This window comes from Rhagoletis pomonella, unplaced genomic scaffold (assembly GCF_013731165.1).
Source record: "Rhagoletis pomonella isolate Grant_MI unplaced genomic scaffold, Rhpom_1.0 Rhpom_scaffold_00002, whole genome shotgun sequence".
In the NCBI taxonomy this organism is placed as follows: Eukaryota; Metazoa; Arthropoda; class Insecta; order Diptera; family Tephritidae; genus Rhagoletis; species Rhagoletis pomonella.
Window position 1 is genome coordinate 66,255,104 of NW_023458556.1, and position 24,004 is coordinate 66,279,107.

The window sequence follows — 24,004 nt, forward strand, 5'->3', positions numbered from 1 at the left end:
AAAGTTATAAATTTTTAATCTACTCCAAAAAGCGAAAACATAAAAAATGGTCTCGGTCGTTCAATTGCAATTGGTTTACATGCAACTCTCAGTTAGCCTTGTAAAGCAGATCTGTAGAACACAATTTTTAGCAAAATTTTGATCATTTATGTACTGTATGTATGTATTTATATGTACACATAACGAAATCTCTTGAATTGCAGTTATTAGCGATTTTTAGTTTCGGGTGGAGGCAAAGAAAAGTTTAAATCTGTGAATGATATTAGATAAGGACTATTGCTGAATCCATCTTAGTTCAATTTTTCGTGAAATCAAGGCAAATGTCGAATAACTGCGAACGCGGCATATATGTGCATACATTTGTAGCAATTAAGATGCTTTTCGAAGATTTCCTGAAAATATAACCCGCGATAGTTGCATGTAGGAATCATAGTAGTGATGACTTCTGCAGCACCTTAGTTACATAACCAAAGAAATTCTCCGGAATCTGTAATAGTGTTCGTCCCATACCACTATGTACTCGACGTCTGTACTCATTAAAAGTATTGGAGAATATACTTAAAACTACTCAAAGTATCAAAATAAAATACTCGCTTCTACTTGTACTTAAAAGTGCTCAGACGAAAACTTTTAGTTCAATGACCGTTTACAATATAAAGGCATATAGTGGAGAAAAGCGATTTGCACTTTGTGAAATAATAGTTTCTGTAACAATGCAAAATAAACTTCGTACAAGGTTATAAAGAGCTGGGAAATAACCTTTCAGCAGCTCCTGTTTTGAAATCGGGCTACTGGAAAGTGCTTAAACAAGGGACGTTAAGTAACGAGAAAGCTTATCATGTTCTTAACCGACTTCGAAAAAAGAGGAGGTTATCAATTCTTCAATATATATATATAATTTTTAAGTCGGTTTTATTTGTTTAAAAATTGCTTGCCGTTTTTGAATTTACTGTTTCTAAACGAATTCTTTATAATAAAAGTGCACATCCTTCTCAGATGCCCTACTACTTTTGTTCTCCACTTCTACGAGCTCTTTTACCCTAGCATAAGCGAGTGGGCCTAAAGGCTTTCCAAACTATATTTAGTAGTTTTGCCACATGTTTAAAAAATCGAATTCTACTTCAAATACAGCAGTTAGTTATAAAAGTCAAATAATTATCACAGTATGCGTGTCCGACTAAAGAGGTTTAAGAAAGTTAAAAAAAAATAAAAATTTAGCAACATTATATAAGATAGAGAAAGAAACAAACGGCTTCGGTCTGTGGCATCACAACGAGCTTTTCCAGCCTACGTGTGCGCCTTCCTCTGCGCGGGGCAGCCACTCTAACGTTACCTTACATTATCAGCCCAATTATTAATACTCCCGGGGAGTTTGTTCTCCGGGCATTCGTTTCTCCCGAGAAAGGAATCCTCCAATAATTAACTCCCAGGGAGTAGCATTTTCCCCGAAAATTTGGGAGGATGAAATTCGAACTTCGAAAAAGCTGTTTGACACGTTTTTGACAGCCCAGCTCCGCCATTTAAAATAAAAATTCTCAGGAAATTTTTACTCATGATAGGAGGAAAGGGAAAAGAGAGAAAACTCCCAGGGAGTTTCTGTTCAGAATCGGCCTGTATATATGTGTGGTGGAGAGGTAGAGATGATCTGATAGGGCCAAAAATTTTACCGTAACTTGCTAGCACCATTAATAAGATATGTACCGATTTTGAAAACAGTAACTTTCTTCTAAGAATTTATGCAAAAAAAAAAAAATATGTATATCCGACCAGTGTATAGTGGCTGAAATGGTATTACAAATGGCAACTGGCAACTGAAAGCTGGCTATATCGGATTTTCGTGGTTGCGATGGAAATTTTTGGAAAATTTTCCAAAATGGATCCAGGCTTTGAAAAAAATATTAGGGAGTATAGAGGAGGCTTATAGTTTTGAAGTAATTCGCATTTAAAGTTGCAAAAAATACAGAATTCAACTTCACCTTTTTCTTTTACACCAATTGAACCGATATATATCGGTGCTGCCATACATACTAAAAAAATTCCAAAAAAAAAACACAAGACGGAAGCAATAAAAAATGGGCATATTGATCGCGTGATTTATTAAAAATTTTAATTATTTATAGCGCGATTTATCGAAGTATTCATTTTATAAAAATCGCGCGATTTTTTATTAAAAAATTTCATAATTTATCGAAGTATCGATTTTAAAATAAAAAGCGGCGCAGGTTTAAAATTTTCCATGTATAGGGAAGTATATAAAAAAAAGAAACAGTAAAAACGGAAAGAATACGGTTTGCAAGTGCATTTTATAGCTTCGAGCAGCTTTGCAAAAGGATCTTTCCTGTTTTTTATAATGGCTTTACGATACGGTTGTTGTAGTTTTCTTTGGAAAAGATCGTTTCACTACTCTGCCACTACCACTACTCTTCTATCTGGGTCCCATCTGGCGCCACAAACGGGTTGTCCGGATCGCTGTGGTTTACCTTCTGGTGTTCATACCCGAAATCCGACAGGCAATCATACGCCCTTCAAAAGTCGGTACGTATGGTAGACCTCTCCGCTACGTGCTTTTGAATTTGAGGTATGAGCACCTCAGCAAACCGCACGTTTTTCGGACACATCTCCAAGGGAAGATCTTCACTGCCGTATTCAATCATGCCAATGATCCAGTGACCCTCAACTCTCCTCCCCAAAAAAATAAAACCAAATAAAATGAAAATTGGAAGTACATATTTAATAAAAATAATCCAATTATTTAAATTAATATTACCTTTGTTGAATCTTCTTTTCCCAAATTTACTTTCGTCTATTTGGACGACTTTTCCCGGACCGCCAATTTTGCCTGCGCTTTGCTGCTGGTCAAGCTAGTATAAAACTATCATCTCGCGACAATAACTATTCCAGTCTGTGATTGTTCGTCTCGATAAGGAACCTCCAACGTAAGTTTCGAGAAAAAGAATACATAACATGACATAAAATATATGCGGCAGCGATACATGCGCATTTTCAAACCATGTTACCTTGGCCCGGGAAACCGATTTGGTGCGGTATTTCCCCCTCCTGCCGTTCTCCTCTGAAAATTAAATACGTTGCGCAACGGTGCCGAGCCTGTCCCCAAGTTTACGCAAATTCCACATGGCCTGATACTTGTCTGAGGTTAGCAGCTTGAGTCTTGCTGCCCCTGCGCTTGTCGACGGCTCATCGGAATCTGTAAAAATTATAATATGGAAGATATTGAAATAAATGCAAGGAAAAGAAAACTTACCGTACTCGGTATCACTCATCTCAAGAAATTTAATCATATTTCTTAATATAAAATATGTAAAACCACAGAAGAGACGCGAAAAGACGCAATGCTAGCTTCTTCATGCGAAAAAAGAAGAGAATAAAACAAATACCGTTAGAACACGGTTGCTATATAAATATGACGATTTCACGCACAACTCCTTTTTGTGTTGGCCCCGTGTTAATAAAATCCCTTAATAGTGGCGTATTTACTTTTAAAACGTATGACAGCACACATTTGATAGTGGACATTATTTAACAACAAATTGCTGAAATACTATTAGCAAATATATTGTGAGAGTGAACAATTTATGTTGTCATTCATCCTCACCAAGTTTCATGGCGAAATTCCTTATACTTTCGCTGAAATCTCAATTGGTTTCGTTTTGGAAAGCCAACCCGAAATTTAGATTGAGATAATTTATTTCATTTTTCCAACTTTGTCTCCAGGTTATTTACACTCAAGACCTGATTGCTGGTACTTCAAAATTCAATTATCTTCAATTTTATAGTACTTAACTATACTTGCTATTGATAATATACATTTTCATTTCAGTGGCGTTGCCCATCGGCAAAACCAACTGAGGTTGCATTGCTATCCATAATCGACCTATTAGATGACTTAACATTTTACGATTAGGCCGTGATTATAGGAAATTATCACTTTAAATACTTCAAATGATACTATGAAAATCTATTAATATACATAATAATTTCGAATAACAGGCCAACATAATATTAACGCACGCCGAAAATTATTTTTGAAAAATTTCCTATGTTCATACAACTCCTATGTATGGGGCCAACCGAAATTAAACGGTAAATTTGACTGCGTGCGTTTATATTAGATTAGGCTAAAGTATACTCGTATTAAAGTTATTTTTTTCAAAATATTTATCTCTTTTATAAATTACTAATCATTCACATTGAAGACGAAAGCAAATTTTCGGCTTTTAATATCAAAAATGTACTTACATACATTTGTATGTGCATAAGCATTATCTATGCATGGTGAGTAGATTGTGTGCAGTGTTGCCGTGTTGATCCATTCACTTCAAAAGTGATACGTGTTTGTGCAAATTTTCGCGAGATACTTTAATTTTCCGCGTAGTAAAAATTTTGATACATTACAAAGAGAAAATATATACATATGTATGCAGTGGCAGCTTTTAAAATTTTATCGAAAATATAAAACGTTTTAGGGTCAAAGAAGCTTAATGAAAAATGCTTTAAACTAACTATGCATTCATTTTAAATTTACTTTGCTATAATATAATTAATCAATATAAAAGAGAAATAGACTTTAATAACAAACTGTTGAGAATATAACGGGGCGTATTCATAGCCAAAATAAAGCCGCACTGAAGGTAGTTTTATCTTTTTGACATAATTTCCAACGAGTTTAACATGGAAGTATCACATATTTAATTTGATAATCAACGTAAATGATCAACAGTTAATAGTTTTCAAATACATATATTTATATTCAAGTTTCTCTCACTTTATTTAAGATATTTTTCTTCATGTACTTACATATGTCTGTATATATGTGTATGAAAGACATGATTTTTAGCTACTGACAATAATAAAAAGCAAAGGCATAAAACCAAATAGCATCTTTTTAAGTTTTTTCTAAATTGATGCTTTGATACTTAAAAAAAAATAGTGATATATTTGATAAATTTTTTGTTTTTTTTTTTGGCGATACATTTTTTCATTATGTCGCGGCAACACTGATTGTGTGTAGCGTGAACAAGAACATTTTGCCGCCAAATCGCCTATAAAAAGATTTGCTCTTCCCATTGACTTTCAGTTTTCTTTTATACGCGTCTCTCACTGTGTGTTTGTTTTCGTTAGTCTGAAAGAGCAACAATATTCGAGCAAAGGTACGAATATATGAAAATAAATATTTTAGAACTTTTTTTTTGCTACAAAGTAAAATACTTAAGCACAAACCCAAATTTTAAGTGATTAAAAGTAATTAAACTGTGGCAAAATAGTTAACTAGATACTCCTTTATTTAAATATTACTTAATGGATTTGTGACATTATAAGCCGAGTGTACGAAAAATGCTTTCAAGTTTTAGAGCAGGTAGTGCCTGAAGTAATATCTATGTCATAAGTTTAATACTCGTACGAGCTACGATCAATGCCGGTTAATTTTTTCCACGTAACTGCTTGAAAACAACTAAAATCGCTCTAATCGATTTACTTATTTCAATTGTGGTAGCAATGCAATTAGCATTTTGAGAACTATGCAATGTAGTTTACAGAGTGTGTGTATTTATTGCTCTCAGCACACTCTCTGTATTGGTAGTTTTCTGCAATAAAATAAACTGGTTCAAACCCGGCACAGAAGAGACTGTCTGTTCAGCGAGCACCACTGGTTCTCACTCTGTACCGGTGAAGTTTTATCAATGCTCTATTTACATCATGTTTTGAAAAATAATTAAGGAAATTTTTTTTTTAAATTGGCCCAAATATGAAAAAACAAAAAGTTTAAAAGTGAAGACCCCACCTACCGGAGCACATAGGGGTATTTGAACGATTTAGGCGGCCATTAACCAAATTGACAAAATTTTTAAGGAAACTTAAAAAATTATCACATTCGATAGAGAACATTCCAAATAACATTTCCCCCTCACTTTTCTAACTCACACAGCGAACGGTCACCGTTGACCGAAAACAGAATATTCTAACGCTGCTTATAAATAAATGTTCGCTCCCTAGAAAGATCGTGACGGTTTTAAGTTAATATTTTGATTTCTGCATTGTATTCTTAAAAATAAGTGATGGATTCGCAAACAGCAGATAGTGCATATGAGCGTACATTTTTTTTTTAATAATTTTATCAATTTAAATGTAACGAAAATAGCGGTTTTCAAGGAGTATTTTTTTGTTTGTTAATTTTTGCGAATATTAAGGAATTTGTTGTATTATTATTCTTTGTTCAATTGAAAGCTTAGAAATTTGGCTAATGTAGCGTGAAAAGATTGCCCGCAGAAAATGGCAGACAAGTGGTATTTCTTGACTTAGAAAATGTATTAAAGAAAAATCTAAAAACGCAGCTAGTATATAGTAACACTGCTTTAGATCTATTTTAATACTAAAATTAAACTTTTTATATAAATTTGAGGCCGCTGAAACAGAATATGAATCCATTTAATTAAAAAAATAATAGTTTTCAAGATATGTATAGTCGAAAGTCATGTTTTCTAGGACCTTTCGCTCCTGTTTTTAGAAATCTGCGGGGGAAATGTTAGGCGAATCCAACTATGTTATGTATTTCGGTATAAAAATCTGTTTTCCTTTACATTGGTGTTGCATAAGTGATGATTAAAGAAATATGTTTAGCGTTTAAATTTAGATAAATACAAATTTAGATAAATCTACGATTGGTATATAGAGAAAAATTTTGGAACAAAATAGGATTATTATGAAATTTTTGGAAAATGGGAGTGGCCCCGCCCACTTATGATGAAATGCTGTATATCAGTATCCGCTTCACCAATCCGTACCAAACTTGGCATATTGAATTGGTATATATTGGCTCTGTCTAACATATCTGATAAAAATCCTTGAAATCGGGCTGTAACCACGCCCACTTCCCATATAACGGTAATTTAGGGAGACACGAAAACTGCGATAAATCGGTAACTACTGAAGCTAATTCACTCGAAATCGATTCTTGGAATAACCTCTTAGCATTAAATTGGATTATAATAATTTTACCAGACTTGGTGCACTTAATAACCTTGGTATAGAAAAGCAATACGTTGAAAACTCCGATATTTCAGTAATTGAGGACTCTAATTTACTCCAAGTTAATACATATTACATTCCTTAACAATAAATAATACTGTTCTTTTATTACTGTTATTATTACAAAAATGTAGTTTTATTACATTTTCTTACCCATACTGTGATACATATTTGAATTATCTAATTCCCTAAATTAAAAATTTGATTTTTTAAACCAAGTGGAAACCCTGGGAGGTTGCTTAGAGATAAAGCGTTTTCAAACCCATTTCCATTGATATCCGTATTGCAGCAATTCATTTAACTAATTGAGCAAAGTTTTTTAACAGGTGGTAACTATGTTAATGTTTTAACCCAGATATACACCTTCTCCCCGCCGATACGAACACTTAAATATGCGTGTTCCTACAATCGGACCACGGTAACATGGAGTATATCGAGGTCAAACGTTAAGCAACTTTATTTTCTTGGTTTTGATGGAATAATTTATTTATTTATGAAAACATAGTATGTCAGAATTTTTATTAAGAATTTTCACTTACACATGAAAAAGCGTCGAGGGCGAAAATTGGTAATAAAAAATCGCGTGGGCGGCCTTCGTCCTCGCTTAAGGATTATAAACCTCACTAAGTAGAATTATCTTTTCGGTGTTAGCGAAGAATAAGAGTAACCAGTGTACCATATCTCAAATTCAAATTTTTAATAAAAATACTCATTTATTCCCTAATGTAATCGAGATCATTACGAAACAAAAGTAGATTGTCGAACATCCCTTCATTTTAGTGTATTTAATTTTCGAACATCTGGTTGCACCTTTCTGTTCACCATTACAGCCATTTTATTTGTTTGCTTGTTTACTTTATTGAAGAGGGGTAGTGAAATTATTAAACGCGTTTTATTTTGTTAAAAAATAAATTAAAATACACTTAATGCGAACAAAATACACGTGAACACAACTTTGGACCACGTCAACCGATTTCGATAATTCCTTTTGCATCGGAAAGGTAGTATCTCAGAGGTGGTCCCATATTAATCTGGTTTAGCTCCGATCATTGGATCATGAAATATATATATATATATATATATTTTTTTTTTAAGTCGGTTTTTTTTGCTGAATTATCGAAATCGGTTGACGTGGTCCAAAGTTATGCGGTAACATACATAAAGAAAATATTAAAAAAATATTCCGACGAACTGATAACCTCCTCCCTTTTTTGGAAGTCGGTTAAAAAGAAATAGAGGTGATACATTTTTGTTAGTATTGAAATGAAGTACTCGATATTGTTTTGGAAAATACTGCATTTAATATGGTTGTTGCGGAAGGTCATAGTATATTCCCGTATGTTGGTAACCTTCATGGGTTCATTGTAAATTCTATTATTCTGCGACATTAACGTTGACGTATTTTTCTTATTAGCAATAGTTATGTATATATTCAATCTTCCAATAGGGCCATTTGTTTTAGATCACCTAATGCTTACATATGTCATACATTTGTATTTATGTACATACATATGTGCGTATGCACAGCCGTATGAACGAATATAAATAAATATTTTGCATTAAATTCAATTTGATTTAATATAAACTTTGCCTACTGATATTTTTATTTTCATTACTATTTCCTTCCATAGATGTCATACAAAATTGAACCATTGCCCAATTCGTATGCCCACCTCGGTGAAGGTCCCCACTGGGATATTGAGAAGCAGAGCCTTTATTACGTAGACATTGAAGCTGGCAAATTGCTGCGCTACGACTACCAAGAAGATAAGGTGTACCACAGCAAAATCGAGGGTGTGGAGCTTGCCTCGTTCGTTGTGCCAATCGAAGGTCAGAACGACAAGTTTGTCGTTGGAGATGGACGTCGTGTGGTTGTCGTCTCCTGGGATGGTATCTCTGAAACAAGCAAAGTAGATCGCGTACTCTTTGAAGTCCAACCCGATGAGCAATACGTTGTTAACCGTTTCAACGATGGCAAAGCTGATCCACGCGGTCGCCTCTTTGCTGGAACAATGCGTTATGTAGGCGATGAATTCAAGGATCGTTGGGGCGAGTTATACAAGTACGAAAAAGGTGGCAAAGTTTCTGTGGTGAAGAGCGATGTCGGCATTTCCAACGGTTTAGCTTGGAACGAGCAATCGAAGAAGTTCTACTTCATTGACACCACCGATTATGAAGTGAAGGAGTACGACTATGACTTTGATGCTGGTGTACCAAGTAAGGCCCTCTCACACTCGTACTACATATCAACATCTTGAAAAGAGTCACACCTCAAAAGTCCGATCCGAAAATATAACTGTTTGTAGATGGTACAGATTTAACGCAATTAATACAAAAACAGTTACAACAGTAGCTTTATAGCTAAAGAACATAATGATGAAAAAAAATAATATTTGCATTAATTAGAGATATGTATCGTAAATCCAACGAATTGATTTATGAAAAATATCTATATAATTTTTTTTCGAAGAAGATGTGCGATATGAAGTCGTTTTTTTGTTTTTGCTTAAGAATTACTTGTTTATTTTATATTTGTTTAGGTAAACCAAAAGTCGTTTTCAATTTACGCAAATCAAACCCTAAGGATAATTTGCTGCCTGATGGTTTGACAATTGACAGTGAGGGCAATCTTTATGTTGCGACATTTAATGGTCACACCATTTACAAGATCAATCCAAGGTGAGTTCATTTAGTTGAAATGTGTAAACAAATTTCGGTTTCTATATTCAATTTGTTTGGTTTGTAGCACCGGCAAAGTTCTTCTGGAAATAAAATTCCCTACCAAGCAAATTACTTCAGCTGCCTGGGGAGGTCCAAATCTGGATATATTGTATGTGACGACGTCAGCTAAATTTGATCAACCTGCACCGGCTGGCACCACTTACAAGATTACTGGCTTAAGAGCCAAGGGTTTGCCCATGTCAAAAGTTCAACTTTAAGAGCACTTAAATACATAAATACATTTGTATAGATATATAAGTATTCTATAACGTGCTTGTATATATCTACATTAAGCAATCTCACTGTGTAATTGATATTCGTTCGGTTATAATATGTAAATAAACGTCACACAATGCATAAGAAAATACATTCAGCATTTGCTAAATTCCTTCCTATCCCAATGACGAAATTTATGTATAAGCCGTGCCACTATATATCTATGAAATAAGAAAGTCAATTTATGCAATTCACAAGTAAAGATTGGAGACTAGTGTGGTGGGGGGGGGGGAAGATAAAAATTATATAAATCTAATGCATGATTTAAATTTTTTATGAGGAGATAAATTTTGTATCAACCAACATAGCTTTTATTTCAGAAATTCATTTTGAAGCCAAATTTACCCTCTGGAGGCTATAGTATATAGTCCGCCTTAAGGCGGACCTATACATTACAGATATAATAAAGTAGTGATTCCGGATTATTAAAGTTTAACTAAGTTTTACTGTTTTTCCACGTAAATATTGTACCGTTTGGTTTTTGAAAACGGCATTAAAGTACTAAATATATATATAGGAGTTAAGTTCCCTTGCAAGCAGATTACTTCAGCCGCCTGGGGTGGTCCGAATCTCGATATATTGTACGTAACAACATCGGCTAAATTTGATCAACCGGCACCGGCGGGTACAACCTACAAGATTACAGGCTTAGGCGCCAAAGGTTTGCCAATGTCAAAGGTTCAACTTTAATTACAAATAGTACCTATGTATGTACATAAGAAAAGGCATGCAGCTGTGCGCAAGATATTACCTTGATTATATATAAATAAATAAAAATCGGTATAATCCTTTTATATAGCCGTCTAATTTTTTTGAAATGAAACTTCTTTAAGTTCCGGTTGGAGTAAATCGATGGCAGCCAATTCGAAAACGCCATATCTCAGAAAATTTTTCAATAACGCCCTACTTCATAATTTTACTAAAGAACGCGATATTTCAGAATTTTATTGAAAAACAGCCTATCTCAGAATTTGGTTGAAGAACGCGCTATCTCAAACGAAAATACATTGAAAATGTGCTTAGCTAGGGCGTTTTTGAATCGGCAGCTGAGATAGGCCGTTCTTCAATCAAATTCTGAGATAGGGTGTTTTCAATAAAGTTCTGAAATAGGGCATTGTTGAAAAATTTTCTGAGATAGGGCGTTTTCGAACTGGCTGTCAGATAGGTCGATCTTCCACTCAGCCATAACGTAAAAACGACATACTCGTTGGGCTCTAATTCCAGAAGAAGGTATTGATGACGGGGTTGGTTGGTCGATATTAATATTAAGATTTTTATTAAGATTAAGTTCGATATGAAGATTGAGATAAGGTTAAAATAACCGTTCATTATTATGGAGAAAAATAATTATAAAATACGTGAAGGTTTTTTTTTTAATATCATCAGATCTGCACAGGTATGCAGTTCGAGTTTCAAAATTCAGATATTGAATTAAAGGGCTTGGAGTGCAATGTGGTACAGTCGTTGGTCATGGTATGCAGTTACAGGCGCACGGCTCCACTCCCCTCCCCTCGTTCATGCACTATGGGCAACTAGAGCAACCCATGTTCGAGATGCAGTAACCAATCCGAGTAGAGCCTTGGGTCACGGCAGAAAAGAAGGGAGCTTCGGTAAGACCATTACGGTATACTCAGTTAGAGGGCTCACTAAAGTGTGAATCGACTGTTCACCAGTAGGAGCGGCTCGCTATATAAACGTGTAACCGGTTAAGAAACCACCTCCTCCCTTCCAGCTGTGGGTTGTGCGCTGGGTTTGGGAACCTACTTTCAATGAAGAAAAGAAACAAAGCCTCGGATAAGATCCCCCTTTACATGCCCGGGTGGGCAAGGAAGGGATATTTAACGCCACTGCCGGAAAATCCAGCCTCCACGACGAAACGTCCGATAATGGACTGAGGCTGATCGACTTCGCCTGGGTAGTATGCACAGCTCCAGGTCAAAAAGACGGAAGACACGCTTCCAGTGTTTAAGACGTGCGTACGTCTTGTTGCAGCCAAGATATGCATCCACCTCTGTGAAGCAAAAAATTTGCGCCCAACAATGCAAGGAAAGCTAAACGCCAAAAAGCTGCAATCATAACAGCTGGCCAATACATGCGCCACTCGAATCTCGCACCTGCTCTCTGAGAGCACTCTCCAAGATATGCGAGCAGTGGAACCATATTTCCCGCTCATTGCGTACCGTCGCCGAGAAGTAGTTGGATTTCGGTGAGCCCGAAAGAACAACTGGTGGATGGGGAGTGTCAAGAATCTGCATAGAAAAAAGATGCCGCCTACACCCGCTGCGATCGGGTGCAACCATTTATGACAGATGGAAGGATCAAAGGAAAGCCGTAATAAGAAGAGAGAGGCCGAAATTCGGGAGTGCGAAGCGCTTGAAATACTGGCCGACAGGGAAAATTCCCAAAAATTTAACCAGAGAGTAAGGCGACTTACCACCATGGCGAACTCATGTAAGAACCACCATGGCGACCTAGAAACCAATGCCCAGAACGTGCTTGAACTATGGAGGGAACACTTTTCCATGTTATTGAATGGTAGCAGCACTGAAAGTTGTGGAGAAGACGAACTTGATCCCCCAGTCGATGATGACGGAGTCGATATTTCATTGCCTCAGTATGACGAGGTACGAATAGCAATTACGCGGCTGAAAAACAACAAGGTTGCTGGGGGTCAGAGCCTGTCAGCTGAGCTATTCAAGTACGGTGGTGAGTAGCTGATAAGATGAACACGGTTCCGACGACTGGAATTTAAGTGTACTCTGCCCAATCCACAAGAAAGCCGACCCCGCCATTTAAACCAACTACAGCGGATACAGCCTTATAATCATAGGTTACAAATTCTTATCGAGCATATTGTGTGAAAAACTGAAGCCCACCGTTAACGAACTGATTGGGCCTTATCAGTGTGACTTTAGACCTCGCAAATCCACTATACGCCAAATCTTTGACAGTACTTAAAAATGTTGCCTTGCGCCGCGATGTCTGTATTGGTTATCCATCGCGCGGGGTACGCGGGCCGCCGCGAAGCTAAGCAAATTTAATGTTTGAAAAAGCAATAATGTCAATGGATTTTATTTCGCTTTTGAAAAGGTACCCACCCTGGTGCGAAATAAAGTCAATTGGCCTTATTTCCGTTGATCTTATTACCTGTCACCTATAATTTCGAGAAAGAAGAGTACTTCGTTTACTTGGGAACCAGCAGTAACACCGATAATAATGTCAGCGTGGATACCAAACGTAGAATCAATCTTTCCAAGGTAATGAACGTAAACGTAACGTAAAAAGGAAGAATCAGTGTTGCCGTTTTGGTTACTTTTAACCAATTTTGGTTATTTTTTTCTTGCCTGTGAAGTTGTTAAGATCTTTCTCGTTTACATATGTGTATGAATGTGCATGACATGATTTTTTGGTTACTGACAATAATAAAAAGCAAAGGTATAAAACCAAATAGCACTTTTTTAAGTTTTTTCTAACTTGATACTTTGATACTTGAAAAAATAAATTACCCAGCCAGCAAAATCATCGTAAACAAGCTCGTAACTGGATATTTTCTCGAAGAAAAACCGGATTATAAATCGTTTATGATAGCCGTTTACGACTCTTTTTCGAGCACTTTTTCGCTTTAAATTGTGCATCGCCTACGAACAGTCGTAAACGGATCGAAAAAGCATTCGTATGCGAATATTTTTACGTCCGTTTTTTAATTGTAAACGAGTCTCGTAAACGATTAATTTACGTTAAAAAAGCGTTTTTTTACACTGCTTTATCTACTGTTTTTGAATGCTAAAAATAAAGGTAATTAATTAATTCAAATTATTGTAGTTCTTTTATTGAATGGAATAAATATTTATAGTGCCGGATCAAAGTATTGGCACAGAGAATTTTTCGCAATGTATGCAAAGTTTTTTACTTGAATTTCTTTTCGCACATTTTTTTTTTAAATTATAGTTGAGAAATAGATTTTTGAGAAAAATTCTAAGTATGCAGTTTTATATCCCATTATATTTTAGTATAACATAGTGCAAGCTTGAAGTTGCTAGAAAACCGCGTTGATTTTTGGCAATTTTTTCACGCAGTCTCTTCCATGCAAATTATGTGCGACATTTTTTTTGTTTTTGTATGGAAGAAACTGCGTATAAAAAATTGCCAAAAAAACAAAGAGGTTTTCTAGCTATTCAAGCGTGCACTTTATTATACTAAAATTAAATGGGCTATAAAACTGCATACTTAGAATTTTTCTAAAAAAGCTTATTTGAAAGTAGAACTTCATACTAACTATATTTTTATAAAAAACATTTAGAGAAGAAATCAGAATAAAAAACTTTGCATTCATGGCGAAAAATTCTCTGTGCCAATATTTTTTCCCGGCACTGTACATATATGTGAAGATATTTTCAGATAAATAAATATTAACAAACTATCTATTAACAAATTAACAATTAAATAAGAGGGGTTTAATATATGTTATAAAGTAGCTGAATTTATTTTTTATCTTTTTTGTCGATAGGCTGCAAATTTTTTTTGCCGGTCGTGTGCATATTGGAAGTGCTTCTTTGAAACGGTAATAAAAACTTCTTCGTCGAAGTTAAATTTTTGACGAAAAGCACCTAAGAAAATAAAGTGAAAGATTAAACTCCGTTGGACATCGGAAAATTTAATTAAGTAAAAAGTGGTAATAAATAATTTTATTATCCGTACTTCTTATTGCCGCAGTCGTTGCCAAACCAATAGCGCTATAGGGGAATTAAACGTTTAAATCCTTTAGTGTTGCTCCGCGCAGCCTGTGAAAGAATTGCAAAACTCGTTAAATTAATTTGTATTTTTGAATTACATATGTAGTACCTACTTACAAGAAGTTTAATTACAAAAGAAAGTGGTAGATCGTCCTTTTCGTTTGCACCAGTCTGCCAATAAATCACATACTTAATAATTTTCTTAAAATGAATATTTAACAAACTACTTACTTTTAAAATATTGTGATTGAAGAAAAATTGTCAACAAAACTAAAATTTTTTCTTGTGCTGACAAATTACTACAAGCCTCTTTCTATTATATTTTTTTTGTTTTATCGTTTACGAGCTTTTCTCTAACTTTTTGGCGATACGAGAATCCCTCGTAAAACATAATGTTCGTAAAATGTACGTTTTCTTGCTGGCTGGGCAGTGATATATTTGATACATTTGCTAAAGTTTTTGTTTTTTTTTACGATACATTTTTTCATGATGTCGCGGCAACACTGATTGTGTGTAGCGTGAACAAGAACATTTTGCCGCCAAATCGCCTATAAAAAGATCTGCTCTTCCCATTGACTTTCAGTTTTCTTTTATACGCGTCTCTCATTGCGTGCTTGTTTTCGTTAGTCTGAAAGAGCAACAATATTCTAGCAAAGGTACGAATATATGAAAATATTTTAGAAGTTTTATTTGCTACAAAGTAAAATACTTAAGTACAAACACAATTTTTGAGTGATTAAAAGTAATTAAACTGTGGCAAAGTAGTTAACTACATACTTCTTTATTTAAATATTACTTAATGGGTTTGTGACATTATAAGCCGAGTGTACGAAAAATGCTTTCAAGTTTTAGTGCAGGTAGTGCCTGACTGAAGTAATATCTATGTCATAAATTTAATACTCGTGAGAGCTACGATCAATGCCGGTTAATTTTTTTCCGCGTAACTACTTAGAAAACAATTAAACTCGCTCTAATCGATTTATTTCAATTGTGGCAGCAATGCAATTAGCATTTTGAGAACTATGCAACGTAGTTTACGGAGCAAGTGTGTGTTTGTATTGCTCACAGCATACTCTCTGTATTGGTAGTTTTCTGCAATAAAATGAACTTGTTCAAAACCAGCACAGAAGAGACTGTTTGTTAAGCGAGCACCAGTGGTTCTCACTCTGTACCGGTGAAGTTCTATCAATGCTCTATTGGATTGTAAAGCGCACCACGATTTTTTATTTTGTAACATCATGTTTTGAAAAATAATTAGGGAAAATTTTCCTTAAAATCGGTCCAAATATGAAAAAAACCAAAAATGAGAGCGGTTAGAGGAGCTTTTTCTGATTTTAAAATTGAAGACCCCACCTGCCGGAGCACATACGGGTATTTGACCGATTTAGGCGGCCATTAACCAATTTGACAAAATTTTTAAGGAAGCTTAAAAAATTATCATATTCGATAGAGAACATTCCAAATAACATTTCCCAGTCCCCCTCACTTTTCTAACTTGCACAGCGAACGCTCACCGTTGACCGGAAACAGAATATTCTAACGCTGCTTATAAATAAATTTTCGCGCCCTAGAAAGATCGTGACGGTTTTAAGTTAATATTTTGATTTCTGCATTGTATTCTTAAAAAGTAGTGATGGATCCGCAAACAGAAGGTAATAGTGCATTTGAGCGTAAATTTTTTTTAAATAATTTTATCAAGCAAAAGTTCAATTTAAATGTTAATTTTTGCGAATATTAAGGAATTTGTTGTATCCCCGGGAGAGATCGCGTTATTATTCTTTGTTCAATTGAAAGCTTAGAAATTTGGCTAATGTAGCGTGAAAGGATTGCCCGCAGAAAATGGCAGACAAGTGGTATTTCTTTACTTAGAAAATGTATTAAAGAAAAATCTAAAAACGCAACTAGTATATAGTAACACTACTTTAGATCTATTTTAATACTAAAATTAAACTTTTTATATAAACAGAATATGAATCCATTTAGTTAAAAAAATAACTGTCCTGTTTCTAGAAATCTGGGGGAATGTTAGGCGAACCCAACTATGTTATGTATTTCGGAATAAGCATTTGTTTCCCTTTCCTTTACATTGGTGTTGCATAAGTGATGATTAAAGAAAGTTTTGGGTATACAAGCGTTTAAATTTAGATAAATACAAATTTAGATAAATCTACGATATTTCGGTAAATATTATATCCAAATTGTTGAAAATTGGTATGTGAAGTAAAATTTTCGAACATAATAGGATTATTAAGAAATTTTTGGAAAATGGGAAAGGCCCTGCCCACTTATGATGAAATGCTGTACATCAGTATCCGCTTCACCAATCCGTACCAAACTTGGTATGAGCTTTGTTTGGACTATATCTAACATATCTGCAAAAAATCCTTGAAATCGGGCTGTAACCACGTCCACTTCCCATTATTACCGTTATATTTACAGAAACACGAAAACTGCGATAAATCAGTAACTACTGAAGCTTATTCAATCAAAATCGATTCTTCAATAACCTCTTAGCATTAAATTAGATTATAATAATTTTTTAGGATAATGGGCGTGGCGCCGCCCGCTTATGACCACAAATGTATACATAAATCGGTAACCGATTTATCAATTTCTGCCAGACTCGGTGCACTTAATAACCTTGGTATGGAACAGCAATACGTTGAAAACTCCGATACTGTGATACATATTTCAATTATCTAATTCCCTAAGTTACAGTTGAATTGGATTTTTTAAGCCAGTGGAAACCCTGGAAGGTTGCTTAGAGATAAAGCGTTTTCAAACTCATTTCCATTGATACCCGTATTGCAGCAATTCATTTAACTAATTGAGCAAAATTTTTTTAACAGGTGGTAACTCTGTTAATGTTTTAACCCAGATATACACCTTCTACCCGCCGATACGAACACGTAAATCGGACCACGGTTAGGGACACGAATTTCGATACGATACGATACGATACCATATCGATACTTTTGGCATTCGATACCGATATTTTCTACTCGATAGTTTTAAAACGTTATTTTTTAGAATCGAGTACCAGAACCCTATTATCGTATCGAATGTCATAAACTCACATTACAAGGATAATGTTATTAACAATTCTTCCCGATATAAATTGGGCTTTAAAGAGCAGAAATTTGTAATATAGTTTGGATTGCATGTGGTGGAATTTGAACCCGCGACTTCGGTGTTTTAAGTCAACACCTCAATCTCTACGTATTGTTACACAATATGTTAGTGTTTGACCGAGATTCTCCTCCGATTTGTCGCGTGCGCCTTAAGTTCTGAATACATGGAAAACGACGAGCTACGGGTCACAGCTTCCAATTTGTTACCTTCATTATCTAAACGCTTTGACATAAAAGAAGAGGAAGAACCTTATCTGTTGCTGTAAAAGTAGATATAGATCTAATCTGGCCACAACCACAGTCGTCGCTAAGCCCGGTCGTCGCCAAAATAATTATCTACATAAAAGTACGTGTTAAAATAATTTGACAGCTGTGGTCCGTAGCTCGTCGTTTGCATTGTGTTCGGGCTAGTAATGTTGTGGCACAAAAGGTGTCCCTACAGTTTTATGTCGACTTTGAACGGCGATTTTGTTTTAATGGGAAGCTGTTTTTCATTTTCAAGCTTTGCACACTTCTAACCATTACACCACAGCGGCCTATATACGAGACCTATATTCAGATAAATTTTTTTGGATTTTGGTATCGATATTTGGAATATCGAGTCTTTTTATTCCGATATTAATGGGTACCCGATATTTTTAAAGCGATACTTTAAATGAGTACCATATCGATACTTTCTGTTCGATATCATGTCCCTAACCACGGTAACATGGAGTATATAGATGTCAAACATTAAGCAACTTTATATTCTTTGTTTTGATGGAATAATTGGACGTCCCCCTTCTATTTTAGTTTACAATTTTATATGTCACAACACGTCTTTTCTAAACATTTCGAGTTGAAATATTCATAAAAATAATTTTGGCCGCATAAATCGGTCAAATACCCCTATGTGCGGAGGCTTATAGTTTTTAGGTAATACGTTAAAATTGCAAAATTCACCATACAAATTTCATCAATTACATACAAGGATTGTAAATGAACACAGATGTTGGTGCTACCAGATGTCTGAATAATAAACAAAAAGTCGCGCGTTTTTTATTAAGAAATTTCATTTACACATGAAAAAGCGTCGCAGGAGAAAATTGGTAATAAAAAATCGCATGGGCGGCCTTCGTCCTCGCTTAGGGATTATAAACCTCACTAAGTAGAATTATCCTTTCTGTGTTGGCGAAGAATAAGAGTAATCAGTGTACCAAATTTCAAATTAAAATTTTTTATAAAAATACTCATTTATTCCCTAATGTTATCGAGATCATTACGAAACAAAAGTAGATTGTCGAACATCCCTTCATTTTAGTGTATTTAATTTTCGAACATCTGGTTACAACTTTCTGTTCACCATTACAGCCATTTTATTTGTTTGCTTGTTTACTTTGTTGAAGAGGGGTAGTGAAATTATTAAACGCGTTTTATTTTGTTAAAAAATAAAATAAAATACGCTTAATGCGTACAAAATACACGTAAACATAACTTTGGACCACGTCAACCGATTTCGATAATTCCTTTAGCATCGGAAAGGTATTATCTCAGAGGTGGTCCCATATTAATCTGGTTTAGATCTGATCATTGGATCATGAAATATATTTATATATATATATATTTTAAGTCGGTTTTTTTTTGCTGAATTATAGAAATCGGTTGACGTACACATAAAAAATATATATAAAAAACAAATATTCCGACGAACTGATAACCTCCTCCTTTTTTGGAAGTCGGTTAAAAAAGAAATAAAGGTGATACAGTTTTGTTAGTATTGAAATGAAGTACTCGATATTATTTTGGCAAATACTGCCCGTATTTTGATAACTTTCATTGGTTCATTGTAAACTGTATTATTCTGCGACATTTAATTTATCTCTTAAAGAGGGCGTTTTTCCAACTATATGGAAGGAATCGTTCATAACCCCGTTACATAAAAGCGGTAGCAGATCTTCAGTGGAGAACTACCGGGGAATAGCTAAGCTTTTTGCAATTCCTAAATTATTTGAAGCAATTATAACAAATCAGTTGACGCATTCTATCTCTTCTAGCATTTCATATAGTCAACATGGATTTTGCAAGGGCAAATCAACTTCTACAAATTTACTTGAATTAACATCCTATATCTCAAAAGCATTTAGTGAAAGCAAAACTGTTGATGTTATATATACTGACTTCAGTAAAGCATTTGACAAAGTATGCCACTCGTTGCTCATCTACAATCTTGATCTTCTTGGTCTTCCACCTAATTTTCTACGTTGGATCTCTTCATACCTCTATGATAGATCACAAAGGGTAATGTTTAAAAATACTATCTCTGACGTCATTGATGTTACTTCAGGAGTCCCTCAAGGTAGCCACCTAGGCCCGGTTCTGCTCTTGCTTTTTATAAACGATATTTCTACAGATATACAATTTTCCGAAAAATTCAATGTATGCAGATGATGTAAAGCTTTATAAATCGTACGTTTCAATTAAAGAAAGGTCTTTGCTACAATCAGACTTAGACAGCATGGCTTACTGGTGTCAAGTAAATCTTATACCTCTAAATCTTAAGAAATGTAAAGTAATGAGCTTCTCGCGAAGAGCTGTTCATCCCGCTTCTTATACAATAGGTAACCATAACCTGGAACAGGTATACAATTTTGTGGACCTTGGTATCACAATGGATCCTAAGCTTAATGTTAATCTTCATATTAATGTGACAGTCAACTAGGCTAAAGGTGTACTTGCTTTTGTGAAACGATGGTCAAAAGAGTTTTGCGACCCTTATATCACTAAAACCCTGTTTACAACATTAGTTAGGCCAATTCTGGAATACGGTTCGGTGGATTGGAATCCAAGGTATCAAATTTACTCAGACAAGATAGAATAAATTCAAAAACAATTCCTACTTTTTGCTTTATTAAGAAATTTCCGTTGTGATTCTCAATATAACCTTCCTCCTTATACGAGCCGATTAAAACTTATTAATCTTCCTACACTTTCCAGCCGCAGGCAAATGCTTGGTACAATTTGTATAGTTAAATTACTAACAGGCTCAATTTCATGTCCGCTTCTTCTTGGCGAAGTTAGCCTTAATGTTCCCTCCCGGGTATCAAGACAGTTTTGCCCCCTATTTCTGAAAGCTTGTAAAACTAATTTTGAATTGCACGACCCACTCCGTTGCTTATGCCAGGATTTTAGCTCTCATTCCAGCACGTTCGACATATCAGATCCGCTTTTCAGCATTAAGAAATCGATATTGTCCTCTCTCAATGGATGAATCATTAAAATAAAGACATAAAATCGGCTGATGAATTTAGTTCTGTAGCTGAACAGTTTTAGATCTCGACACTTAACAAACTCCTGCCTATCGTGACTCGGCGCAAAAATTTAAAATACTGGTTGCGTACGTCATGCGGACTGGGATATTATTATTATTAAGGCTGACGTACTTTTCTTATTAGCAATAGTTATGCATATACTCAGTCTTCCAATAGGGCCATTTGTTTTAGATCACCCGATGCATACATATGTACATACATTTGTATTTATGTACATACATATGTGCGTATGCACAGCCGTATGAACGAATATAAATAAATATTTTGCATTAAATTCAATTTGATTTAATATAAACTTTGCCTACTGATATTTTTATTTTCATTAATATTTCCTTCCATAGATGTCATACAAAATCGAACCATTGCCCAATTCGTATGCCCACCTCGGTGAAGGTCCCCACTGGGATGTTGAGAAGCAGAGCCTTTATTACGTAGACATTGAAGCTGGCAAATTGCTGCGCTACGACTACCAGGAGGATAAGGTGTACCATAGCAAAATCGAGGGTGTGGATCTTGCCGCGTTCGTTGTACCAATCGAAGGTCAGAACGACAAGTTTGTCGTTGGAGATGGACGTCGTGTGGTTGTCGTCTCCTGGGATGGTATCTCTGAAACAAGCAAAGTAGATCGTGTACTCTTTGAAGTCCAACCCGATGAGCAATACGTTGTTAACCGTTTCAACGATGGCAAAGCTGATCCACGTGGTCGCCTCTTTGCTGGAACAATGCGTTATGTAGGCGATGAATTCAAGGATCGTTGGGGCGAGTTGTACAAGTACGAAAAAGGTGGCAAAGTTTCTGTGGTGAAGAGCGATGTCGGCATTTCCAACGGTTTGGCTTGGAACGAGAAATCGAAGAAATTCTACTACATTGACACCACCGATTATGAAGTGAAGGAGTACAACTATGACTTTGATACTGGTGTACCAAGTAAGACCGCCAGACACTAATCCTAAATACATATCGTTTTTTGAAGTACAAAACCGCGTATCGTCGTTCTGCAAATCTGACATTTTTTTGCCAAAAATTGGATTTGATCACCGAAGCTCTTGGCTCAATTCTTATCCATTCGTCCTGGAATTTACTAGCCAGAAATGCGATGGCTTTATAAAAGAGATAACGATTTTGAAATATGAGTGTTTTTACTCGCTACAAAATAATTTATGCAACCGCACATACGGGGTTTTGCATTATCTTGATACGCGGTTTTGTGCTTTAAACGACGATATGTATGTAAATGCAGTTTATCAAAAATATTTTTTTATATTTGTTTAGGTAAACCAAAAGTTGTTTTCAATTTACGCAAATCAAACCCTAAGGATAATTTGCTGCCTGATGGTTTGACCATTGACAGTGAGGGAAATCTTTATGTCGCAACATTTAATGGTCACACCATATACAAGATCAATCCAAGGTGAATTTATCACTTTTGAGAATATTTGAGTTTCAATATTAAATTTGTTTGGTTTGCAGCACCGGCAAAGTTCTTCTGGAAATTAAGTTCCCTTGCAAGCAGATTACTTCAGCCGCCTGGGGTGGTCCGAATCTCGATATATTGTACGTAACAACATCGGCTAAATTTGAACAACCTGCACCGGCGGGTACAACCTACAAGATTACAGGCTTAGGCGCCAAAGGTTTGCCAATGTCAAAGGTTCAACTTTAATTATAAATAGTACCTATGTATGTACATAAGAAAAGGCATGCAACTGTGCGCAAGATATTACCTTGATTATATATAAATAAATGACAATCGGTTTAATCCTTTTATATAGCCGTCTAATTTTTTTGAAATGAAACTTCTTTAAGCTCCGGTTGGAGTAAATCGATGGCAGCCAGTTCGAAAACGCCATATCTCAGAGAACTTTTCAATAACGCCCTACTTCATAATTTGACTAAAGAATGCCCTATTTCAGAATTTTATTGATAGGCTTATCTCAGAATTTGGTTGAAGATCGCCCTATCTCGGACGAAAATACATTGAAAATGTAGATAGGGCGTTTTTGAATCGGCAGCTGGGCGTTCTTCAATCAAATTCTGAGATATGGTGTTTTCAATAAGTTCTGAAAAAGGGCATTGTTGAAACATTTTCTGAGATAGGGCGTTTTCGAACTGGCTGCCAGATAGGTCGATCTTCCACTCAGCCATCGAAATACAAACATAGATGTAACGTAAAACGACACACTCGTTGGGCTCTAATTCCAAGCGCAACAGCGACAGAAGAAGGTATTGATGACGGGGTTGGTTGGTCGCTATTAATATTAAGATTTGTATTAAGATTAAGTTCGATATGAAGATTGAGATAAGGTTAAAATAACCGTTCATTATTATGGAGAAAAATAATTATAAAATACGTGAAGGGTTTTTTTGTTAATATCATCCGATCTACACAGGTATGCAGTTCGAGTTTCAAAATTCAGATGTTGAATTTAAGGGCTTGGAGTGCAATGTGGTACAGTCGTTGTTCAGGGTATGCAGTTACAGGTGCACGGCTCCACTCCCCTCCCCTCGCTGGTGCACTATGGGCAACTAGAGCAACCCATGTTCGAGATGCAGTAACCAATCCGAGTAGAGCCTTGGGTCACGGCAGAAAAAAAGGGAGCTTCGGTAAGGCCATTACGGTATACTCGGTTAAAGGGCTCACTAAAGTGTGAATCGACTGTTCACCAGTAGGAGCGGCTCGCTATATAAACGTGTATTCGGTTAAGAAACCACCTCCTCCCTTCCAGCTGTGGGTTGTGCGCTGGATTTGGGAACCTACTTTCAATGAAGAAAAGAAACAAAGCCTCGGATA

General features: G+C 35.6%; 2 protein-coding genes across 3 annotated transcripts; both read left to right on the forward strand.

Moving 5' to 3' along the window:
• Positions 1-5,092: 5,092 nt before the first annotated feature.
• LOC118733993 (regucalcin-like) lies at positions 5,093-10,134 on the forward strand. The gene is made up of 4 exons (XM_036463660.1): positions 5,093-5,168; positions 8,676-9,261; positions 9,585-9,723; positions 9,791-10,134. The coding sequence occupies exons 2-4, from the start codon at positions 8,676-8,678 to the stop codon at positions 9,981-9,983; spliced, it is 918 nt and encodes a 305-aa protein (XP_036319553.1). The 5' UTR covers positions 5,093-5,168; the 3' UTR covers positions 9,984-10,134.
• Positions 5,093-22,980, forward strand: LOC118733994 (regucalcin-like). Of its 2 annotated transcripts, none has more exons than XM_036463662.1 (4): positions 5,093-5,168; positions 21,555-22,140; positions 22,486-22,624; positions 22,684-22,980. In XM_036463662.1, exons 2-4 carry the CDS (start codon positions 21,555-21,557, stop codon positions 22,874-22,876), a joined length of 918 nt encoding a protein of 305 aa, XP_036319555.1. In that variant the 5' UTR covers positions 5,093-5,168; the 3' UTR covers positions 22,877-22,980. The 2 variants fall into 2 exon arrangements, with proteins under 2 accessions (XP_036319555.1, XP_036319554.1); XM_036463661.1 differs by lacking the exon at positions 5,093-5,168 and adding an exon at positions 15,356-15,430.
• The last annotated feature ends 1,024 nt before the right edge of the window (positions 22,981-24,004 follow it).